Source organism: Pteropus vampyrus, unplaced genomic scaffold (genome assembly GCF_000151845.1).
Source record: "Pteropus vampyrus isolate Shadow unplaced genomic scaffold, Pvam_2.0 Scaffold288, whole genome shotgun sequence".
NCBI lineage: Eukaryota > Metazoa > Chordata > Mammalia > Chiroptera > Pteropodidae > Pteropus > Pteropus vampyrus.
Window position 1 is genome coordinate 237,740 of NW_011889069.1, and position 20,774 is coordinate 258,513.

The 20,774-nt window shown below is 37.8% G+C and overlaps 1 protein-coding gene and 1 pseudogene across 6 annotated transcripts in view; both read left to right on the forward strand.

Moving 5' to 3' along the window:
• The window catches only part of APLP2 (amyloid beta precursor like protein 2), a 76,945-nt gene that overhangs the window by 25,904 nt on the left and 30,267 nt on the right, over positions 1 to 20,774 (forward strand). For all 6 annotated transcript variants that reach the window (XM_023521027.1, XM_023521024.1, XM_023521025.1 and 3 more), the window contains exons 2-3: positions 15,018 to 15,191; positions 16,063 to 16,186. In XM_023521027.1, the coding sequence (XP_023376795.1) occupies positions 15,018 to 15,191; positions 16,063 to 16,186 (298 nt within the window). The remainder of the gene's footprint in view (positions 1 to 15,017; positions 15,192 to 16,062; positions 16,187 to 20,774) is intronic.
• On the forward strand, positions 259 to 737 carry LOC111729897 (annotated as a pseudogene).

Below are 20,774 nucleotides of genomic sequence, written 5' to 3' on the forward strand. Positions count from 1 at the left end.
TTGGGAAAATGCCTGGCTCCCTCTTTGACATGATTGAGGCATTCAGAGACTGCAGTGAATTGGCAATGAGAACTATCCAGGAATGTAAACTTGAAGGAAATAATAATAAAGTTCTTATAGCAACCAAGGATACTAACGTTTGCTCCCTGGAAGTTTTCAAGCAGAAGAAGTGATCTTCTTTCTGCACTTCACTAGATTTAAATATTTTAAGAAGCTTCAATCTTTTCCTCCCCGGCTACTGGGGGGTCCGCCACCATCATGAACGACACAGTAACTTTCTGGACCAGGAAGTTTATGACTAACAGACTACTTCAACGGAAACAAATGATCATCGAAATCCTTCATCCTGGGAGGACAGCAGTACCTAAGACAGAAATTCAGGGGAAAACTAGCCAAAATGTACAAGACCACACCAAATGTCATCTTTGTATTTGGATTCAGGACCTATTTGGGTGGTGACAAGACAACTGATTTTGGCATGATTTATGATTCCTCGGATTATGCAAAGAAAAATCAACCCAAATAGACTTGCAAAACATGGCCTGAATGAGAAGAAAAAGACCTCAAGAAAACAGCAAAAGGAATGCAAGAACAAAATGAAGAAAGTTAGGGGGACTGCAAAGACCATTGTTGCTGCTGGCAAAAAGAAGGAGTAAAGATTAGTCAGTGACTTTATTTGTGGTGGTTGAGCAGAATTTTCATGAGAGGATTAATAAACTAAGAACTTCAAAAAAAAAAAAAAAGGAAGTTCCAGTTAGTCTTGCCCACGAAGGAAACACTCCAAAAGAACTTTTTTGTGATCAAGATACTTAAGTTTATAACGTTTGTGTCTGTTCTTTTTTCTCCTTATTTTCATGTTAGTTCAGGAATAGACTCCCAATTTATAATATAATACCTATAGAAAATAAGAGTACCATTATTGTACCTTTCCTTGTGGCTTAACTTTTGACTGCCATTTAAGAAATGGTCAGAAGTAATTGGAGATCTCTTATATGAGAAGAGTTCGAGTATCTTTTTTATTAGCATTATTTTGTTTATATGCTGTTTCCCCTACCAGGCCAAACTTCCACACAATTGAGAACTTGTGACTCATTCCTTTCGTTATCTCTGGAGCCTGCTTTTGTAAGGCCCTTACAAATGTTTATTGACTTACGATGAAAATAATTGAATCGGAAAATCCTGTGTGATGTGAACATCATATCGTATATATGTTGTGGGAGTATTTTTTGTTTTTATTTTTACTTTGGAAAACCTTTGGATTTTGTTCTTTGGTTGTTAGAAGCCTAGGATAGGGGTTTTTGTTTGTTTCAATCAGGCATAAACATAAATGTGGATCTAAAGAGTTGGGGGATGGAGGGGAGTGTCCCCTATCGGGGCTCCCCGACCCCTAGCAATTGGATAAAATAAGAACTTTGGCTCTTGGCATTAGACCCACTTACATAACCCATGCTGAAACTCTTTTAAGAAGAATTTCTCAAGGTCCTTTTTCCTAATTCCTGTTCGTTATTTTACTTGTAACCACTTATCTCTTTAATTAGCCTGGCCTCTTCAGAGAAGCTTTGTGGCTCTTTATTCATTTAACTCTTGGCAACTTAAGGATTTCTCAAGGAAGCACACGAGTGCCCCATTCTTGCAGAAACTCTTGCTAGCTAGCCTTCATAATGAAAGAAAGGAAGTGTATTTAAATAGTACTTACAGGTGGAAGAAAAGTCATTCAGATTATCTTTTTTTGTTGTTGTTGTTAACATAATGTTAGCACAATGTTAACTGAACATTTAACACAGCACTAAATAAATAAATGTAGTACACATGTTTAATATAAATTTTCTAGTTGACATTTTTTAAGCTAAAATAGATGAAATTAGTTTTAACAATATATTTAACCCAGTATAGCTGGAATACTATCATTTCAACATGTATAAAATCAAACATGTAATAAAAATAATGAGACATTTTACATTTAAAAAACTTACATACTAAATCTTTGAAGTTCTGCATATATTTTACGTTTATGGCCGCATCTTGATTTGGATGCTAATCTTCATTAGAAATACTTGATTGTTATTTAGATTTTATAAAGTTTACAGTTGGAAAAGTAGAATTACATTCTGTTTCTACTCAGACTATATTTCCTCACCTCTCTTGTGTCTCCTTGGGCTCATTGTAGCTTTGTTTCTGTCACTACCACCCCATTGAAGTGACTAGTGCTCATAACCAGTGAAATCTCGGGCTGACATTTCAGTTGCTGCTGCTTCATCTCTTCTGGGTCTTCTCCCTCAGTCAAGGACTTTCCTTCTATATGCCCATTAAATGTTGCTATTTCTAATGGTTCTGTCCTTTTCAACTGCTCAGTCTCCCCAGATGATCCTACCTAATCCCTGGGTTTAAAATTCTTTCAGCCTGTTTTCGAATTATAAATTCGTAATTTCCAGCCCAGATTACCCTCCGGAGTTCCTGACCTGTATTTTTGTCTGGTAGATATTTCCATTATTGCCACTTTCATAACCCCTGAGTACCTCAAATACAGTGTTTCCAAAGAAATCTGTCTATCTCCCAGTCCCCTGTCTCCTCCCTACCAGCCCTCTTCAATTTTCTCTGCTGGTTATTAACTCCACTATTCCCCTAGATGTCAGAATTCAAAAGTTGGAATCGTTTTGAACCTCCTTTATGTTTCCTGTCTAGATCTTAGCATTTCTCTAGTCTGTCCCTTTCCTGCTCATGCCTTTGTTCATCACCTTCATCTTGGGTGAATACAGTGCCTTCCTAACTGGTTTCCTTTGCTCTACATGATCTTGCTCCCTTCTGTCTTCTAAAATATGCCTAGCAAGGTCATACTCATGCTAGAAGAGAGCCTGAGCACAGTTTCTGTGGAGATGTTCTGAAGATGTTGCCCTCCACCTCACCCCACAGCTGTTTCTCTTCTGTGGTAAGCCCTGTGCCTGCCTCTGTTGTAGCTCTTCTCAGATCGCAGTGTTCTCAGTTTCCACTTCCTCACCTCTCATTCATAATGTATGCCTTATAGTGTAGTTCTGGGTTTCTCCGTGTCTGGATCCTGTCTCAAGACTGTGAGCTTTCCAAATACATATGCTGAGTCTTATTATTTACCTAATTTAGTCATTTGCTAGGGCTGCTGTAAATCTGAGTGACTTTAGCAACAGAAATTTATTGTCTCCCTGTTCTGTTCTGGAGGCTAGAAGTCCAGATCCAGGTTTCAGGTAGGGCCATGCTTCCTCTGAAGGTGCTAAAGGGGGATCTGTTTCGAGCCTCTCAGCTTCTGGTAGTTCATTGGCTTCTGGTAGTTTCTTAACTCCAGTCTTCACGTGGTGTTCTCCCTGTGTGTTTGTGTCTCTCTCTCCACATTTCTCCTTTTTATATGGATGCTAGTCATAGTGGAGTGGGGCTCACCCTAACCCCCGTATGACTTTATCTTACATTTGCAATGACCTAATTTCCAAATGGGGTCTCATTTGGAGATAGTGGGGGTTGGGACTTCAACATATGAATTTTGGGGGAACACATTTTGACCCCTAATACCCGGTGATTCTCATGTTGACTAGAATTGTAAAATGATTGGATGAAATAATCTGAGTAAAAGATCAGAATTTTTATTTTCTTAACCAGCATTAATGTTTAATCCAAAATAAAAGCTTGTGATTTTAATACTTTCCCATCTCTAGTTTTCAAATATATTCATAATTAGTAGTTTTGAATTAGCGTACCTCAAATGATGTGCAGGCAGAGGATTCTAGTTGTTCTAGCTCTGTCCTGATGAGAGGATGCTGCTTATTATTTTTGGATCCATTTAACATATGAATAAACCAACAGCACAAAGAACAGAGAAGTAGGAAAGATGTCCACAAAATGTTGAAGATGGAAAGTAGATGGACCTGAGTAACTGAGCTAGTAGGCCAGAATAAGTTGACACCTAAGTGCAGGGGGAAACACCAACTAAAAGCAAACTAATTTTCAGAGCAATACTTAAATGAGTGTTGGAAAGCATCAGGGCTCTGAGTGGGTGAGGCTGATAACAGGGAAGGGGTCGAAACTAAATATGAATGACTAGCCCCTCAACACACCCCCCCCTCCCCCACTCTACACCCCGGGAAAAGACTTAAGTTTACTCAGGTTTGGCAGGCCCAGCAGAAGACAAGGAACCGAGAAGTGAAAATCTCTAACAAGCCCTTCCAAGGTCCCTGACAGCCAGGGTCATGGGCCCATCAGAGACTGTAGGATTCCACTCTGGAGTGGTGAATGAAGGCCACTTGTTGTCAAGTCCTATCCATGTACAGAAAACTTCTGACCAGCTTTTCAGTGTCCTCTTAATATTTAATGAATTAGATGGCTTAGGATCACCAACCATTTCAGGAATGTCTTGAACACAAACAAGAACAAAACAGATGGTGAAAAAGGCAACTTGAAAACAATGCAAGGGGACAGATAAATAACTCCAGATAAGTTCCTGATATTTATCTCACAGAGGAGAGGATACTACAGCAGTGAAATAATAGTTTGCAATAAAATATGGCTTCCAGAGAACGAGGAAACATGATTCCAGAAATTCAAAAATATAGAAATCTTTCAGAAAGAGGGAACAAAAAGAAACTAGAAAGGGAAAGGGAAAGGATTGATATAGAAGGGCCAAGATGGAGCTAATAATTTCGTATCCAAAACAAAGGAAACACAGGACTGAGTGTGTCTGGGTTGATGTGGCCCTCCTGAAAGCTTAGGTAAGCAAATGACTAAAACCCAGGACAGGGCATGTTATATTCAAGTTTCAGAATGCCAGAAATTGGTAAGATCTTAGAATTTACTTCCGTGTGGGGGAAAAAGACAGACCTGCATGAAAGATTAGGAATCAGGCATCGAATTGGCCTTAGGTATATTAGCAGCAGTACTGGAAGCTAGAAGACAGTAGCTCCATATCTCAGATTTTGAGGGAAAATTTTGTCCAGCTTACAATTTAGTGCTTGTCCAAATTACCAATAAAGTCTGTAGATAAAATTAAAACTTTTTTGAGACCTGTCATGTTTGAAACTTATCCTTTCTCAGAAAGATGTGAGTTACCTAGACAGGCAGTAAGTCAAGAAAGGAAAGTCCTGAGTCAGGGAAAAAAAATGGAAGGAATTTTCAGGATGGTTATAACCAAAGTCCCAAGAAGGGCAGCTGTGCTCAGGCCTAGGGAATAATTAGTGCAGGTGAAGCAGAAAAATGGTGGGTTGAGGGAGGGCTGTTTTCAATACAAAAGGAATGGAAACTGTTGGATCACCTGGTGCAGATGATAAAAGGATCTTTTTGACAATCTCATGTTAATGATCCGTACGTGTGAAACCAAGGAGGTAAAGGACAAAATTCAGTTGCTAACTCTTAAGGGGGAAAGCAGATGCCAAAGAAAGGATCTGTAATCCGAATACTTTTATGTTTAATATTGTAAATTGGAGTGTTGATTTGACTAATGGGGCAAGGGGAAGTGGGTGGATGGACATAGAGCATGGTGGTTTAAGAGTTTAAATCCTTTTTTAATAGGAAGTTGATAATGTCCAGACTGAAAAAATACAAAAATACAGCAACACAAAAAAAATACAGAAACACATTTCTATATTTGTTTAGAAATGTGGCGGTAGATAGCTCATGAAAGGGCCAGAAGTGTTGCCGCCTCTGAGGGGCATGCTCACCTGGGGTGGAGGACTGCTGTTCTCCTATGAGCCTTTTGCCATGTGGCTTTTCAGGCTGTGTCTGTAGAATCACTTAGCAAAAAAAAATACATAAATAAAAAATAAAAAATTGCCATACTACATATGTTTCTTTTTTTAATTTGTCATTCGTTATTAGTCTACTTATGTACAGTGTTAATCATTTAGAAATTGTTGCTGGACGAGTTCTGCTCACTAGTTTAACTAAATGTCTTGAGAAAACCGAGAGCATAAGCTTTAGAGTCAGTCAGTCACTTTAGTGTAAATGATTACTTCCAGTATTATAGGTGCTGTTTCCAGATACTGTGCTTAGGAAAACAGATGAGGATCTCCCCTTGAGGACTTATATTCTAATGGAGGGAGCTGGACAGTGCAGGTAAATGAGCCAGAGTAGTTTCAGGTTGCTTGAGGGGTAAGTAAAACAGCAGTGGGTTGGGGACTGTACTCTGGAAGGTCCCCTCAGAGGATGCACATTTGAGCCTCGAAAGTCTTGAAAGGTGAAAATGTGCCTTCAAAGGGAAGAGCAGGAGAAGGGAGTGCTACGTGGAGACCCTTGCTGGTATGTGGACACAGGGACGCAAAGAGGATGGTGCTGAGTACAAGGTTAGGTGATGGAGTGAAGCAGGGGTCCTGTTATGGAGCTGGAATTCCTTGGAACTGAAAGAGTGATGTGTTCTGAGATGATTTAGAATGCTGTGTGTAGAGCAGATCATGGAGGGCAAGAGTGTGGACACAGCTTCCCAGAGGCCCACCTGACAAAGAAAACAGTCGTGCGGTTGTACTTCCCACTGTGTGTGTGTGTTGTTCACACACGTTTACATTCTTTTTATTCATTCTTTTTACTTAACTGTAGCTCTTCTTGCTCTTTTTTAGGTATTTATTTAGTAGGTAGGTGGCTTGAACCCAGGAAGGCTAATTAATGGCCATGACAGCATGCAGTAAACATACTGACTAGCAGCTCCTACTAGCTTTTTTATTTTTTTAAATTGCTAATAATTACAATAATGCACATGGGCATGGGTCCCAGACAGGAAGAATTATTGTCTGCAAGCAGATCTGGTGTATGCTGATAATACAGCTTATATTTACTTTCAAATTTAAATGCTACCTAAATCATAAGAAAGATGCCTTTTGATTTGCTTTGAACTTGAAGAGGGTGGAGCTCTTTCATATTTTTGTTACTTTCACTGTTGTTTTAATGGATATTAGAAGTTAGTGAGTTGTTACATCAAGATTGGTATCTGAATATTGCTTGCAGCTAGTAAACATAGTAAAATGTTTAGCAGAATAGCATATGAAAATTGCTATTTGTATTTTAAAATACGAATTTGCCTCTCTGCTCTGTGAAAGTCATTTTTGCAAATTGTCCTATTTTCTACTTATAAACAGAGATATGGGTTATTTACCTAAGAACTTCTGCCCTTTCTTGCCTTTTGGCATCACAGAACTTTAGAAATAGAGAGCTTAAGCCTTTGTTTTTCATAGGCTAGTAAAAACTGAAAAAATTAGGAAGATGAAGTTGTCAGTTCTTAATATTACAGGATATTTTTAAAAACAGACTACCCACTTTTGTCATCATTTTATGAAAAAAGTTTTAAAACAAAAGGTGGAGAGAAAGTAATCTTAGAATTCAGGACAGTTATTAAGAGAATAGTTAGCAGTTCTATACCTTATGGTCATGTATACACATGCACTCTAGACCTTTCTTATTTTTAAGGTCACTATTATCTGTTGTAGACCTTATTACTCCCTAGTGAGTGTTATGGAACCCCTGCTTTAAAACACTAGTAAAAACCATCCTACATATTAAAACATGAATATTTTCAGCTGCATGTATTTGTTTTCTTATTTTTTCCTGGATATGTTCAAGGAAAAGAGATCCAGTGGAATTGATTACAGATCTCTGACATTGGCCTTTCATGTTGTTACATCTCAAAGTCAGAAAGAATGTTTCAGCCAAAGTGGACATGTTAGTTTCTCAGCCTAACCATGGTGAAATCACTGGGTTGAGTATTTATTGTAGTGAAGTGAGTCTGTCTGAAGAATAGAATACTTCTTAGAAAGGTATGTTGTTACATTTCAAGTACATGAAATATTTGAAATATGCTAGAAAATGACCTAATTTTTAATGACTGTGATTTAATGCATTTTAAATAAACACAATATCATAGAGCTTCAAATTAGCGAGAAATATGCTTACAGTTTTTGAGAATATTGCCAGGTTTGTGCTTGGATATTCCACAGAAAACCTCCTGTCATTTGTATTATTTTTATCATCGCAAATCAGTAAGAATGACTTAGAATGAATGTGTTTAATTATTATTTAATTGGTAGTGCTTTTGGATGTTTGTTACTTGAATCATTTCACCCTTTGAAGGTTTAGGAAACACATCCCTAAATATTCCCCCCAACCTTGCACAAATTGTTTATTTAGCACACTGAATAAATAACTGTGTAAATAACACTGGCCAGTGAGTTCAAAAGTTAAGCACAAGTTCACACCATTTAGATCATCCTATATTAATACTCAAGCCTGGCTTTCTGACTTCTGCAGTTAGCAGGCCTTCAAAGTATGACAGATTACTGCTCAGCTTTGGGATCATATAGATTCTTATTCAGTGAGGAAGCTGTCTTTGTTTCTAAGCCATGTTTCTTTAGGCATAAAGAGTTTTAGGAAAGTAGAGTTCTATCTGTTGTGAACCAAAATACCAAAGTTAATATTTATTGTAATACCTGAAATTTGAGCAATGGCATATTTATGTTTCGCACAAGCAACAACTAAGGTCAAAAGAGTGAGTGAATAACTTCCAGGAAGTTGCATTGCTATGAGAGGGAATATCCCTTAAGAAAACCCATTTAGAGCAATAACCTACATAGTGCTCTTTTGATCACAACAGTGTTTCATTACTAGCTGCAGATTCATGTTGAACTCACTTCCGTGCCAGCCGGAAGCCAGACCAGAGCCAGGAAGCCAGCAGCTCCCGGTGATTTTCCTTTAAATAGTAGGGCAGTATTGTACATGTAAACATTCGGTGACTAAATTCCCACAAAATAAATGTAGGGTATTATTGCGGCCTGCTTTGGGCATGTCCAGTTTAACAGACCAAAAAGGAAATGTGTAGTCTTTTAAGCCTGTTTCATACCATCCTGGATTTTGGGAGGATGACTGGTCACGTGAGGATTTAACGTGTTTTTTCCTGTGCGCCCATGATTTAAGCTCCAGTTCTGTGTAATCGTAGCCAGGAGAATTAAATCTTCAGAAGCCAGCCCTGTGATAATGATGCTAACATTTGAGTGCTCTAAGGCTGGCATTGTGCTTAGTACATTATCTTAATTTAATCCCCAAAACAAGCCTAAGAGAAATATTTAAGTTAGTAGCCCTGTTTTACAGATAAAGAAATTTAAAGCCTGATAATAATGGCCACCAGCACTTGAAGAACTTTTATATTAGAAGAAGAACTTCTAACAAGCACTATTTCAAGCACTTTATATATGTTAACTCATTTAAATTTCAAAATATCACCATGCTGTGTAGTTACTGTTGTCATCATTTTATAGATGAGGAAACTGAGGTCCAGAGAGGTTAGGTGACCTGCCAAAGATGGCACAGCTAGTCATTGATGGGGCTGGAACGTGGTCACGATTTGTCTGCCTCTTAAAGCTCATGCTCTTAGCATCATGTACTTCCTCGAGGTCAGGAGTGGAATGAGCAGGCTAGTGGTTGGACAAGGCATGGCCCGAGTGTTTCCACTCCTGTAAATAATTTCTTAGAATTCCTATTTTATTATAGGAAATTGGAAAGAAACAGGAGCCAGTAAAGATGTTCAGTTGAGAATTTTAGGTCCGTAAACACTGCACTACACCTTTTTTTTTTTTAACATAAAAGTATTTTGTGTATTTTTAAATAACTTTTTATAAAAGACTTCCTGCTCTTATCTTAGAGACACAGAAAGACAGACCTCGTAATTCTTGGTGCTTGGATCCTTAACAATGTAATCCAGATGGACAAATTACCATGATCCTTGGAGACAGTCTAAACCATTACCAGTCTTGAAGATGATTACCTCATTTATACTTTAATATTTAGAGCTCTAATAAAAACAGGAATTGTGTAGATGACTGCCTATGAACTAACAAATACCTAACAACTGATATGTATCAGTAGACAGATAATGATGGCCTTTTACATTTGGAGTTTTTCCCCCTAAACCTTCTTTTTAGAATTAAGCTTCTTATTAGAATTAAGTTCAAATGTAAAAGAGGGCCAAGGATTTTCAGCTGATGTAATGAAACCTGTGACTTATAAGAAGAGATTTTCAAAATTTGCTGCTAAAACTAGAAAATGCTTAATAAGAATGCTGTTATTTTATTAAATATGGGTTGAAATGTTTGAAGCTTAGACTTTTTAAATTGAAAGCTTCACTTTTGTATTGTTGATGAAGATACTTTAAAGGATCCAAACTATAGACATTCTTTGACAGTAACAAAAATGGACTTTCTTACATCTTAGGCTCTGGGCAGAATTGTGATTGTCCTCCCATCGGAGAGAAATCAAATTTAATATTTGCGCATATGGGGTTTTACTACATTAGGATGTCTGCCTATGTGTTCAGAATAAACAGTTAAGTTTTTCAGGTATCGGGCCTGCTCCGATTATACTTACTAGTTGTCCTAAGAGCACCTTCTCTTTTTGACAGATTGAAACCATGCAGTTATAATTCAAATTCAGGCAGGTAATGAACAGGATTTAAAAAAACAAAACCACTTTGTTTTGAACTAATTTTAGAGTTTAAAAAATATTGCAAAAATACTACAGAGAGTTTCCTTATACCCTTAGCTCCCGTCACTTGATAATTAACATCTGACATAACCAGGTGTCAAAACTGGGAGATCAACATTTGTACAGCACTATTAATGGACTTACAGACCATCTTCCAATAATTGCTCCAGTTTTCCCACTAATCCTTTTCCTGTTCCAGGATCCTGTCCAGGCTCCCAGTTTGCATTTACTTGTCATTTCTTCTTAGTCTTTCCCCATCTTTCCTCGTCGATACTCTCAAATGTCTTATTGCTGGTAAGGTTAACGATGGTGCCACCACTGTGAAGTAATTTGTCTTCCCTTTTATAATTAATAAATAGCTTGGGGAGCTACCTTGAAACTATGAATTTTTAAAATTTTGTTCAATTAGATAAATCTTAGGTGCTGGTTTGTGGACACAGATTTGAGTCATTTGAATTTATGAATCATGAGGAAGCATTCACTACCTTGAGCAAACAAGATTGAATTAGTACACAGGGTTTTTGCATCCATTAATAAATTGTCATTTTACCAGCTTTCTCTTTTAAAAAAGGTCTTTGTGTTAAGAGTGCTTTGTTCAGTATTTATTAGAACTAGAACTGTGTTAACTTGGACACTTGAGTGCCTGTAATGCAGCATCTTCCTCTCCAAGGAAATATGATTCACTCAGTCATAGGCCAAATCCTCTTAAGAAGCAGCTCCCTTCTCTGCAGGCACTTGCACAAACCCTAGAATCAGATTAGATACTGGGGCAATAGCTTCTGTGAGGAAGTCAGCCATGGGTTTACAAACTTGCATGGATTGGGAGCACTGCATCGGTCCTGAGTGGCTTTGTGAAAGAAGGTGGGGCTTCAGTGGTGTCTCTTGAGGTGAAGAATAAAGGGCCTGGGTTAAGTTAGGTTCAGATATAGATTTATTTTGACCTATTTATTACTTTAAGCCATTTCAGGTTTTCACTCCAGTTACTAGAAGCACTTTTTACCAAGTTGAATTTCTGTCCTTAGATAGCTAAACCCTTCCCTGAGCCAAATTAATAAAATAGAATTTCTTATTAAGAATGAATTATTAAGTAAAATGGAAGCTCTTGGCTAGGAAAGCAGTTGATGCATTTTGTTTTCAAAGCCTTCAAAGTGCTGCAGTGTACATAGATCACAAGGACTGGCTTAAGTGCCAAAGCATGGGGCATTAATTTTCTTTCAGAGCTGATTCCATGTTCTCAGGATATCAGAAGTGCTGACTTGGCAGTGAAATCCCATTTGTAACATGTTAGATTAGGAAACAGATTGATTTATACATTGATATAATGGATCAAGGCACAGCGTGTGCTTAAGAAAATGGAGAGCACATTAAATAAGAAAATTTTCAAAGTAAAGAAGTACAAACATAACAGAAAAAAAGATCCTAGTATACTCTAGATAAGGTCAGGGTATGTTTGATTAGTTGATTCCTAGACATGGTCCACAGAGGCTTTTTATATTTCAGATGATACCTTCTTGAGAGTCTCTTATGACCACAAGGATTAATCTTTCTGAACTCAGAAGTGAATCACTATAGCATATTAGCTGTCTGGAACGATTCCAGTTACTCTCTTTTTTCTTAGTGGTAACTGATGTGAGGAGCCTTCGCTGCTTAGCTGCCTCTTCCTGTTGCTTTAACCTCTGGTATTTTAGATTCTCTTTAGGGAAGGTAATGCTGACCATCTCAGCACAAAGATCAAATGCACTTACCACTGCTATATTGACCTCAGTGGTTGACCCATAAACTGAACATTTATACAGTTGGAACTCTCGTGGTCTTTTAGCCAACGACCATAATGAGTAACACGTGGAACACAGTCTTTGGTGCTGATAAATGGGTGCCTGCACAATTTTGACCACTCCACAGCTGTGACTTGGGTGACCTCACATAACTAACTGACCCCATGTCTTACCTGTATTCATTTTTGGAATTTAAGAGGTAAATGTCCCTCTACTCCCCATACTTCTGAAAGGTTAGACATCACATCCAAATTCTTACTTGTTTAATAGCTGCCTTTAATTTTAATATAAGGCCACAGAGAATTTAGGAAATACTGCTCACCATCTTTCAGATTTAACTGCGTTCACATATAACTGGTTTGGGAAACACTTCTAAACTGTCAGTTTGGCTTTCTTGCTTACATATATATCGTGTCTTCCTGGATTTTCTTCATTTATTTCTGTCTGAGCTTTTGAAGTAGGAAGGAAAGAATTTGGGGAGAGCACTGGTTTCAACACACAAAAGTGTTCCTGAGGTTTCCTTGCCTTTGTCTCTGTGTGTACACATGTATATATACCCTGTTTCCTCTATATCATAATCAGTGTTTCTCACCATAATCCTTAGATATGGCTCCCAAAAGAAGGTGACCAGCATGAGATATTTTGGTGCATGTTTTGAACTTATTGTGAAAATTAACACATTTGTCTTGTGCATCCTTATACCTTTTAATGATTGCTTTTGATTAAACATCATTCAAGTATTACCTATAAATAAGTGTGTGTTCCTTTTTGCAGATATCTTTAAAAATTTGGGGGGAGTTGCGGTTTAGGGGGTAGACAGGACTTCACACCAGTCTAACTTCGCATGCAGTTATACTAAAGGCATAGGATCTGCCTTTCAATTTAATAAATGATTATCGTCACAGTAGGGCTACAATAAATACTACTTAATAAAGTTGCTAATTGTTCTCCTCATTGGATTTAATTGGTGTTTTTCAACCTGAATTTACCTAGGCAACATTTTACTTCCAAACAAGCTTTTCCCTAGCTACCCAACAAGTGTTTGTGCTTTCTTCTCGTGCCCAGTAAGAAAGCAGGCTAATTTTCATAAATTTCAAAGCAAAACCTGTAGGATGGTAAATTTATCCTGGAAAAAGATCATAATGTATTTCAAAATCATATGTAGGCTCCTGATTAGACTATTTATTCATGTCTGTCATCCAGCAGCATAAATAAGAGTTGCTTAGAAAGCATACATTTTCATATATTTCAAGTCAAATCTATCCTTTCTGTTACAGGAAAACCATTTTATGTTAATTGCTCTTTTTAAAAAGAATGATAGACCATACAATTTAATCCTACCTTGCTTCCCTCAAGTTTTAATATTGAAAAAAAGCTGTTTAATTTTTATTTTGAAAGAACTTTTGCATCAGGGAAGACCACAAAACTCCATTGTGGATGCAACAATTAATGTTGGTGTATTTCTAGATGCTAGGATGCCTTTGTTTTTTTCTAGTGGGAGAGACTTGCAGGAGCTTTACTGTCATCAAGCCTAGATGTTATTTCTCATCTGTAACTTGCGAGCTGTTGATAGCTATGATCTTTCGCAAAGAAGTGAATATTAGTCAAAGAAAGACTTTATGCAATAAGTAATTGATTACTTTTACCTAACATGAGGTAAAATTGTTTATGAAATTCCTTTCAGGGTTCTGTTTCCATGACTGACACCATCACTCATTGAGTAATGCAAGCCAGACATGACATCTTCCTCTTCCTCACCACCCTTGCTAATCTGTTACTAAGTCTTGTCTCTTTTGCTCCCGGTGATCTTCTGAATCTGTCTCTCCATCATCTTGCCTTAGTCCAAGCTACCAGTATCTCTCTTGGACTTTGCAGCTCCTGCTTCCTGAGCCATTCATTCCCTTGCACGCTCTTTTGTTTCCCTTCACTTCGTTCTTCACCCTCCAACCAGAGAAAGCATCAGAGCTACATTTCGATGATATAACTTTGTGCTTAAAACCTCTCCACACTTACAGTGATAAAAACCAAAATCTTCTTGGTTCATAGACCATCTACTCTTGTCTCTGCATGCCTCTCCTTCCTTCTCTACCACACTCTACCTTGCTGTCTACCTTCTCTCTACATATTATTCTCAAAACTCTACTCAAATGCTACTCTCTTCTGGAAGCTTCCCTGATCACCTAACCCCAGCCTAAGGCAGATTCCCTTTTTATATGCTTTTCCACCGCTATATTCTTTTCCTTCTTAAGAAGTCTAGGAATGTGATCACACTTTTTGGTTGTGAGTTTTGACTCTTGCATGAGGCCGTTAGCCCCATGAGAGCAGGGGCCATAACTTTTTGCTCACCCTTGTGTCCTAAGCGTTTAGCTTGTTGCTTTACATAATAGCTGCTCAATGAAATTTTGTTTTGTGAGCGAATTGGATAAAATTTCTGTAACTTTAGCCATTATATTTTGCTATTTTAAAGAATGGAAAGTAGATTTGCTTGTATTAGGAGACTGCAGTTGGATTACAGTTCCCAGTTCAGAATTATCCAGATGGGGAGTGAGGGGTTAGATTTCCTATTGACCTTTCACTTTGATCATATATGTCCAAAGGTCCTTTTTATTCTGGCCTCCTCCTAGGAAAAGGATTTGTTTATGAAGATAAAAATAGTAAACAATGAAGATTTTTAAAAGATCGGTTCTGCTGTCATAAACCGCTGAATGACTGACTATGCTTTTGTGCCAGCCTTTTTGAAGTAAACCTGTTTTTTTTCTTCCCCTTTTGTAGGCTCTTGCAGCCAATGCTGGAACAGGATTTGCTGTCGCTGAGCCTCAAATTGCAATGTTTTGCGGAAAGTTAAATATGCATGTGAACATTCAGACTGGGAAATGGGAACCTGACCCAACAGGCACTAAGAGCTGCTTTGGAACAAAAGAAGAAGTTCTCCAGTACTGTCAGGAGGTAAGAGTGTTGCCGGAAAGTTAAAACTGCTTTTTGTCTGTGTCAAGTTTGAACTTCTTTGTCTTAGAAATGGATATTCTATTATTCTCTTTTTACCTAAGACTCAGTGGCTAATGACTGGTGCACCAGGCCTTTTATTTCTAAATGTATGATATGATTGAGATGTCTCGAAAGCTTTGCCTGTGTGGGCTGTGAGCTTTAAGGAAGGAATACTGCAGAAGCTTTAAGGAAGGAATACTGCAGAAGCTTGGCAAGCACCGCAGACTAGAGCCTGGTTCTCTTGGCTGCCCACTTGTTATAGGAAGATGTGAAGCAAAATGTGTCATTTGTATGCTTGTGTTTTCCACTTGCTGTGAATGATCATCTCAGGTCTGATTCAACTTGATTTGGGTCAAAACTTGATCGGGAAAAGTATATAAAATTTTTGAACTTCTTACTTACCAAGAGTAGCATATGGGACTAGAGTTGAAGCATTATTCTATAATTTTATTAACAGACATTTCCATAGACTTGCCTCTTAAGTATTTTAGTTCATGAACTCAGCTACTTCCATGTACCCACAAGTGGCCTTGATACCTAATAGATTTATTGAGCTGAAAGCTTAGAGCTTTTTTATGTCCTTAAATAGAAATTCCTTTTAATAGAACGTATTAGAAGTAATCAGAAATTTTCCTGCCACAAGAACACTAATTATTACAGTTCGTTTTTACTTTAAGAGTGTATCTGGAGCCAGGGACAGTAGAGTAGAATGTGAGATTTATATAGGATAATGGTGACACTGACTAAACATAGATATTCTCTTTACTTGCGAGTATGTCTGTTCATTATGGACCAAGTCAGTTTATTGTGGGTATGCTCTTTTCCCTTGCAGATGTATCCAGAGCTACAGATCACTAATGTGATGGAAGCCAACCAGCCAGTCAGTGTGGACAATTGGTGCCGGAGGAACAAAAAGCAGTGCAAGAGCCATATTGTAATTCCTTTCAAGTGTCTTGGTGAGTGTCTTTGGGTACTTCTTAGGGAGTGGAATCCTTCATTTTTAAATTTAATTTTCTCTTGGCTCACAGTGGTATGTCTACATCTGTTAAGCTGAGGGCTGCAGGATTTTATTGTAGGCCTTAATCTTTTGAATATTTATTGCTTCTTCGTGTCGATAGTTGACTTGTTTTCAGTGGTCACTAACTTTCCCTCTCCCATTGTGGGCATCCTTCTGTCTTTTAAGGATGAGTTTGTTCCATGGCACTGACTGACTGTGTTGCCCTTAGAACAGTCCAGCTTTGCTTTCCATGGAGAGTGTGCAAGTATTGTTTGACAGTCATAGCAATGAGTGGTACTGAAGCAGCCCAAGGAGTAGAGTTTTCTGTTCCCCCTGCCTCATCCTAAACACATTTTGCAAGGTACTAAAATCATGTCTTGTTAGCCAGACCAAACTTGAGATAGTTTTCAGAAGTGTCAGCTGTCTATGGACAGTCAAGGATGCCGGGGCTAGGCCCTTTGCCACCTGCTATTCTGAGATGTTAACAGTCAGAGCCAACTTGATTAAAACTGTAACATTTATTACCCAGAAACATAGTTGTTGCTTCAAATGCTTATTTAGTTAATGTATTCATTCTAACCACTCATCACTGACACATCTGAATTATACTCATGTATCTGCAGTCTGGGTGATTCAGGAACAGATTCGGCCATAGAAACTTAAAATGGCAAAACAATTGATTTTAGATGATCCATGACAGGACTAACATTGATATTGCATTAACATAGACATCCTACGTAGTTCTGTAGATGTATTTAATTTTAGCCATGAATTTAACTTATTCCCCTCCCTCCACTTCATTAAAACCTTTCTTGAAATGGAATACATTGCTTTTCCTATTCTCACATGTAGCAAAATAACAGGAAGAGTCAGCACCTGCATAACTGTATTTAAAATATGTAGCAATTACTTTGTTTAAAAAGTACTCAGTAGGGGTAAAGAGGGACACTGCATATGCTTATTAACTCCATTTACTTTAAAGGTGAAGCATCATGCAGTAGTGTGAGACTTGGAAAAATTTTTTGTGATGTGGTTTAGGGAGGTTCTTCCATTTGGCTCTAGGAAATCTCTGGGTATGAGGTTTCATTCATTCTCTATAAAATTCTCAAATGAAATGAGAGTATTTTTGAATATTCGTAGATAGCTAGTACTTGGAATCATTTTTTCCTTTTGCATTGTTATCCCTAAATACTTTGTTTGCAGCCTGGTCTTCCCTCTCCTGCATGTTCTCTGTCTCTTGCCGGCTCCACTTCCCACTCAGAACTCTGAGTTTGAGATCTAGGAGACCTTTATCTCTGCACATCCAGTCAGCTTTCAAGCCAGCCTGATTCTTACCTCTTAGATATGGCTTATATCCATGGTTGCCAAACTGTGCACCGAGGCACTCCAGGACATTGCAGCAAACTCATAGAGCATTGTGGGATATTTTTGATTTTCAAGGGAAACATCTGTCCGACATCCTGTGAACTGCTAGCTGGAGCTATTCACAGTTTCAACATTGGATTATTTCATTCCTTTCTATGACCTCATATCTTTGTGGAGCTGTACGTTAGTGGATTCTGTGATAAAAAGCCGGTATCACACAAAATTGCTATAGAAGAAGCAAAGACGATGGTGTTCCGTTGACCGCGACGTTGGAAGAGTTGCGCGGGGCCCAGCAGGCTCTAGGTGTTAGGACACAAGTACTTATTAAGTTGTTGGCCCTAACTGCTTAATGTTTGGGTATTCTTTTGGTCTGTGGGGGTGCTGTGAAAAAATTACCGAGACACTCAGTGCTGTGACTAGAAAGTTTGGAAACCTCTGGCCTATATCCTTCTGCATCTGATTCCCACTGCTCTAGTTCAGCCTTTCATCATTTCCTGCCCAGCTGTGACAATGGCTGGCTTCTGTGTGTGTTTCTTAGTTCTACTGTCCAGTCTATTGCCCTCTTAACTAAAATGAAGATTGAATTGTCTCTCCTGCACTTAAAACTCTTTAGTAGGTTATCTTTACCCAAAACACAATGCTTCGTTAAGCTTCTTAGCATGGGTTAAAATATCCATAATGTGGCCCTTGCTTAGCTCTGTTCTGTCCCCCACACCGCCCCTCTGTGCTTCAGACTTCATCAGCATCTCGTAGCTCCTGGCCTCTTACCATCCAGTTCTTGTTTGGAATGACTTTACTTATTTTGCTTGGGAAGTTCTCCCTTTAAGACTTATCTGATGGAATGTCTCCTTTAAAGGAAGCTTTTCTTCCTGGTCTTATTTTCTGTCTAAATATCCAGATTTCTGAAATTCTCCTTGTTGTTGCCATTAAACCTACTGTACTGTACGTTGATATCTATTTATATATCTTTCTCCAACTGTGTTGTAAATACCTTGAAAACAAGGAACCTGCTTTAGTCTTTCTTGTCCCTTCAGCAGCATGACAGTGCCTAGAACATAGCATACACTCTTTATGATAATTACAGGACTGCATCATAGTATGCAACAAAAATTTAATTTTATTTAATTTTCCAAATGCTATAGTTTGAATTTATCAGTGTTTTACATAATCAATGAAATGATATTGTCCTTAACTAAGTGCTAAAAGACAATTTGACCATTAACCATTCAATACCTTCTTTGCATTGCGGTTACTGAATGAAGCGTTACACAATCTTTGATGACAGTTAAGACAATTACTTTTATTTACACCAGCATTCATTGGGACAGCTTCCTAACCAGTAAGTAGAGCTACCCATTGGTATTTTTAAATGAATACAGTTGCCTGAGCCTAAGCTAGTGAGGACCAGGTGACTGCAGTTTAAGGGAGGTGGTAGAAAAGACTACAAATTCTTTGTCATCATTTAAGGAGTAGAAGATTTTAATATCTCTCGCTCTGCCCACCCAATGTCCCCTTACATTACCATGTAGAACTGACATTAGTTAATAATCAATACCACCTTCTTTTTACCATAGATTCCTTAGAAAGCCTTTTGGTGATTGTCTTTTAGAGTTACTTTTGCCTTTTTCAATTAAAAATAATTTTAAAATAACTTCAGGTTTATAGAATGATTGCCAAAATAGTACAAAAAGCTTTTGTATACCTTTTCCTCAGATTTCAGATTTTCTGTTAACATTTGATTAATATGATATAATTAATCTTATCATTTGTACCCCCACTAGTTTTTTGTTTTGTTTTTCAATTATTTAAGTTGCAGACATGATGTTCTTTTATCTCTAAATTCTTCAGTGTGTATTTAATAAAAACAAGGACATTCTCCCATATAAACAGACTGCAGTCATCAAAATCAGGAAATTATCATTGATCCAATATCTAATCTACAGACCCTTTTCAAGTTTTGCCTGTTATTTTAATAACACAAGATCTCACATTAGTTCTCTCTATAGCCACTCCTTGTCTTCCATGACCTTGACATTTTTATAGAGTACAAGCCAGTTACAGTGTAGAATGCCTGCAGTTTGGGTTTGTCTTATGATCCTTTTGATTTATGCATTTTTGAGGGTACTATCACAGAAGTGGTCTCGCTGCCTCATGTTAGGAGTTGCATGATGTCATTTTGCTTCAGGACCGGTGTTAATGTTTATCACCTGGCCAAGATGGTGTCTGCATTCATCTATTTTATTATGGACTTGTCCAGATTGGGCTAGTGGGAGCCCCTTAATACTGGATCCTATGTCTTTTTACTATGTCCCTGTCATTCTTTGAAAGCTTCCTTACTTTGTAGTACAAAAAGGTTCTATAGGCTCATCCTGTGTTTTTCCTACCTTACCCCTGGAGTCAGCCATTTTTCCAGGAAGCCCTGGTTTCATTTAGTGGGGAAGGGTATTTGGATTTGCCAGGATCTGAGCATTAAATTTGCTTACTGCTATTACAGCATTATTGCTTCTAGGCCCACTCAGGCAGAGCTAAGAAATATATGTATATGTTACATTCTCACACAAATCTATATTTCTGTATCTCTGTGTATATTTTAACAAAAATGAGCTCATATTGATACCTCAAATTCCATTATCCTCAGTATATATTTTTAACTTTCTCAACATCCCCTTTAAATAATTGGTTTCTCTGCTTTTTAGGACTAGGATTTTTGAGATATAATTCACATACTATCTAATTCACCCATTTTAAAGTATACAGTTTAATGGTTTACAGTACATTCACTGAGTTATGCAACCATACTCAATTCTTTTAACATAAAAACTGTTAAAAATTAATACAGTAAAAAGTGAGAGTCCTATATTTTTTATTCACCAGGAGTAACCACAATGAGTCCTTTTATACATATTAAGGTGAATACCACACCTTGTGGTAAAAAGATAGTAGTAGTGTGGTTAGCTTCAGCCCTGAAACCACTTTTAGATATTGCTACCTAGCAGACCCAAATCATAGGCAAGCCAGAAGGGGGAGGAGGTAGGAACTGGGGAAAAATAGGATGTGTCTGTATTGGTTGGATGGCTCTATTAATTGGTCTGGATGTTCCATGGGCCTTATCTTTGTACGGAGGCACTGTTTTTGTTTGTTGTTTTTTTCGAGGTTGAGAGGAAGGCCGTGTCTTGATTAGC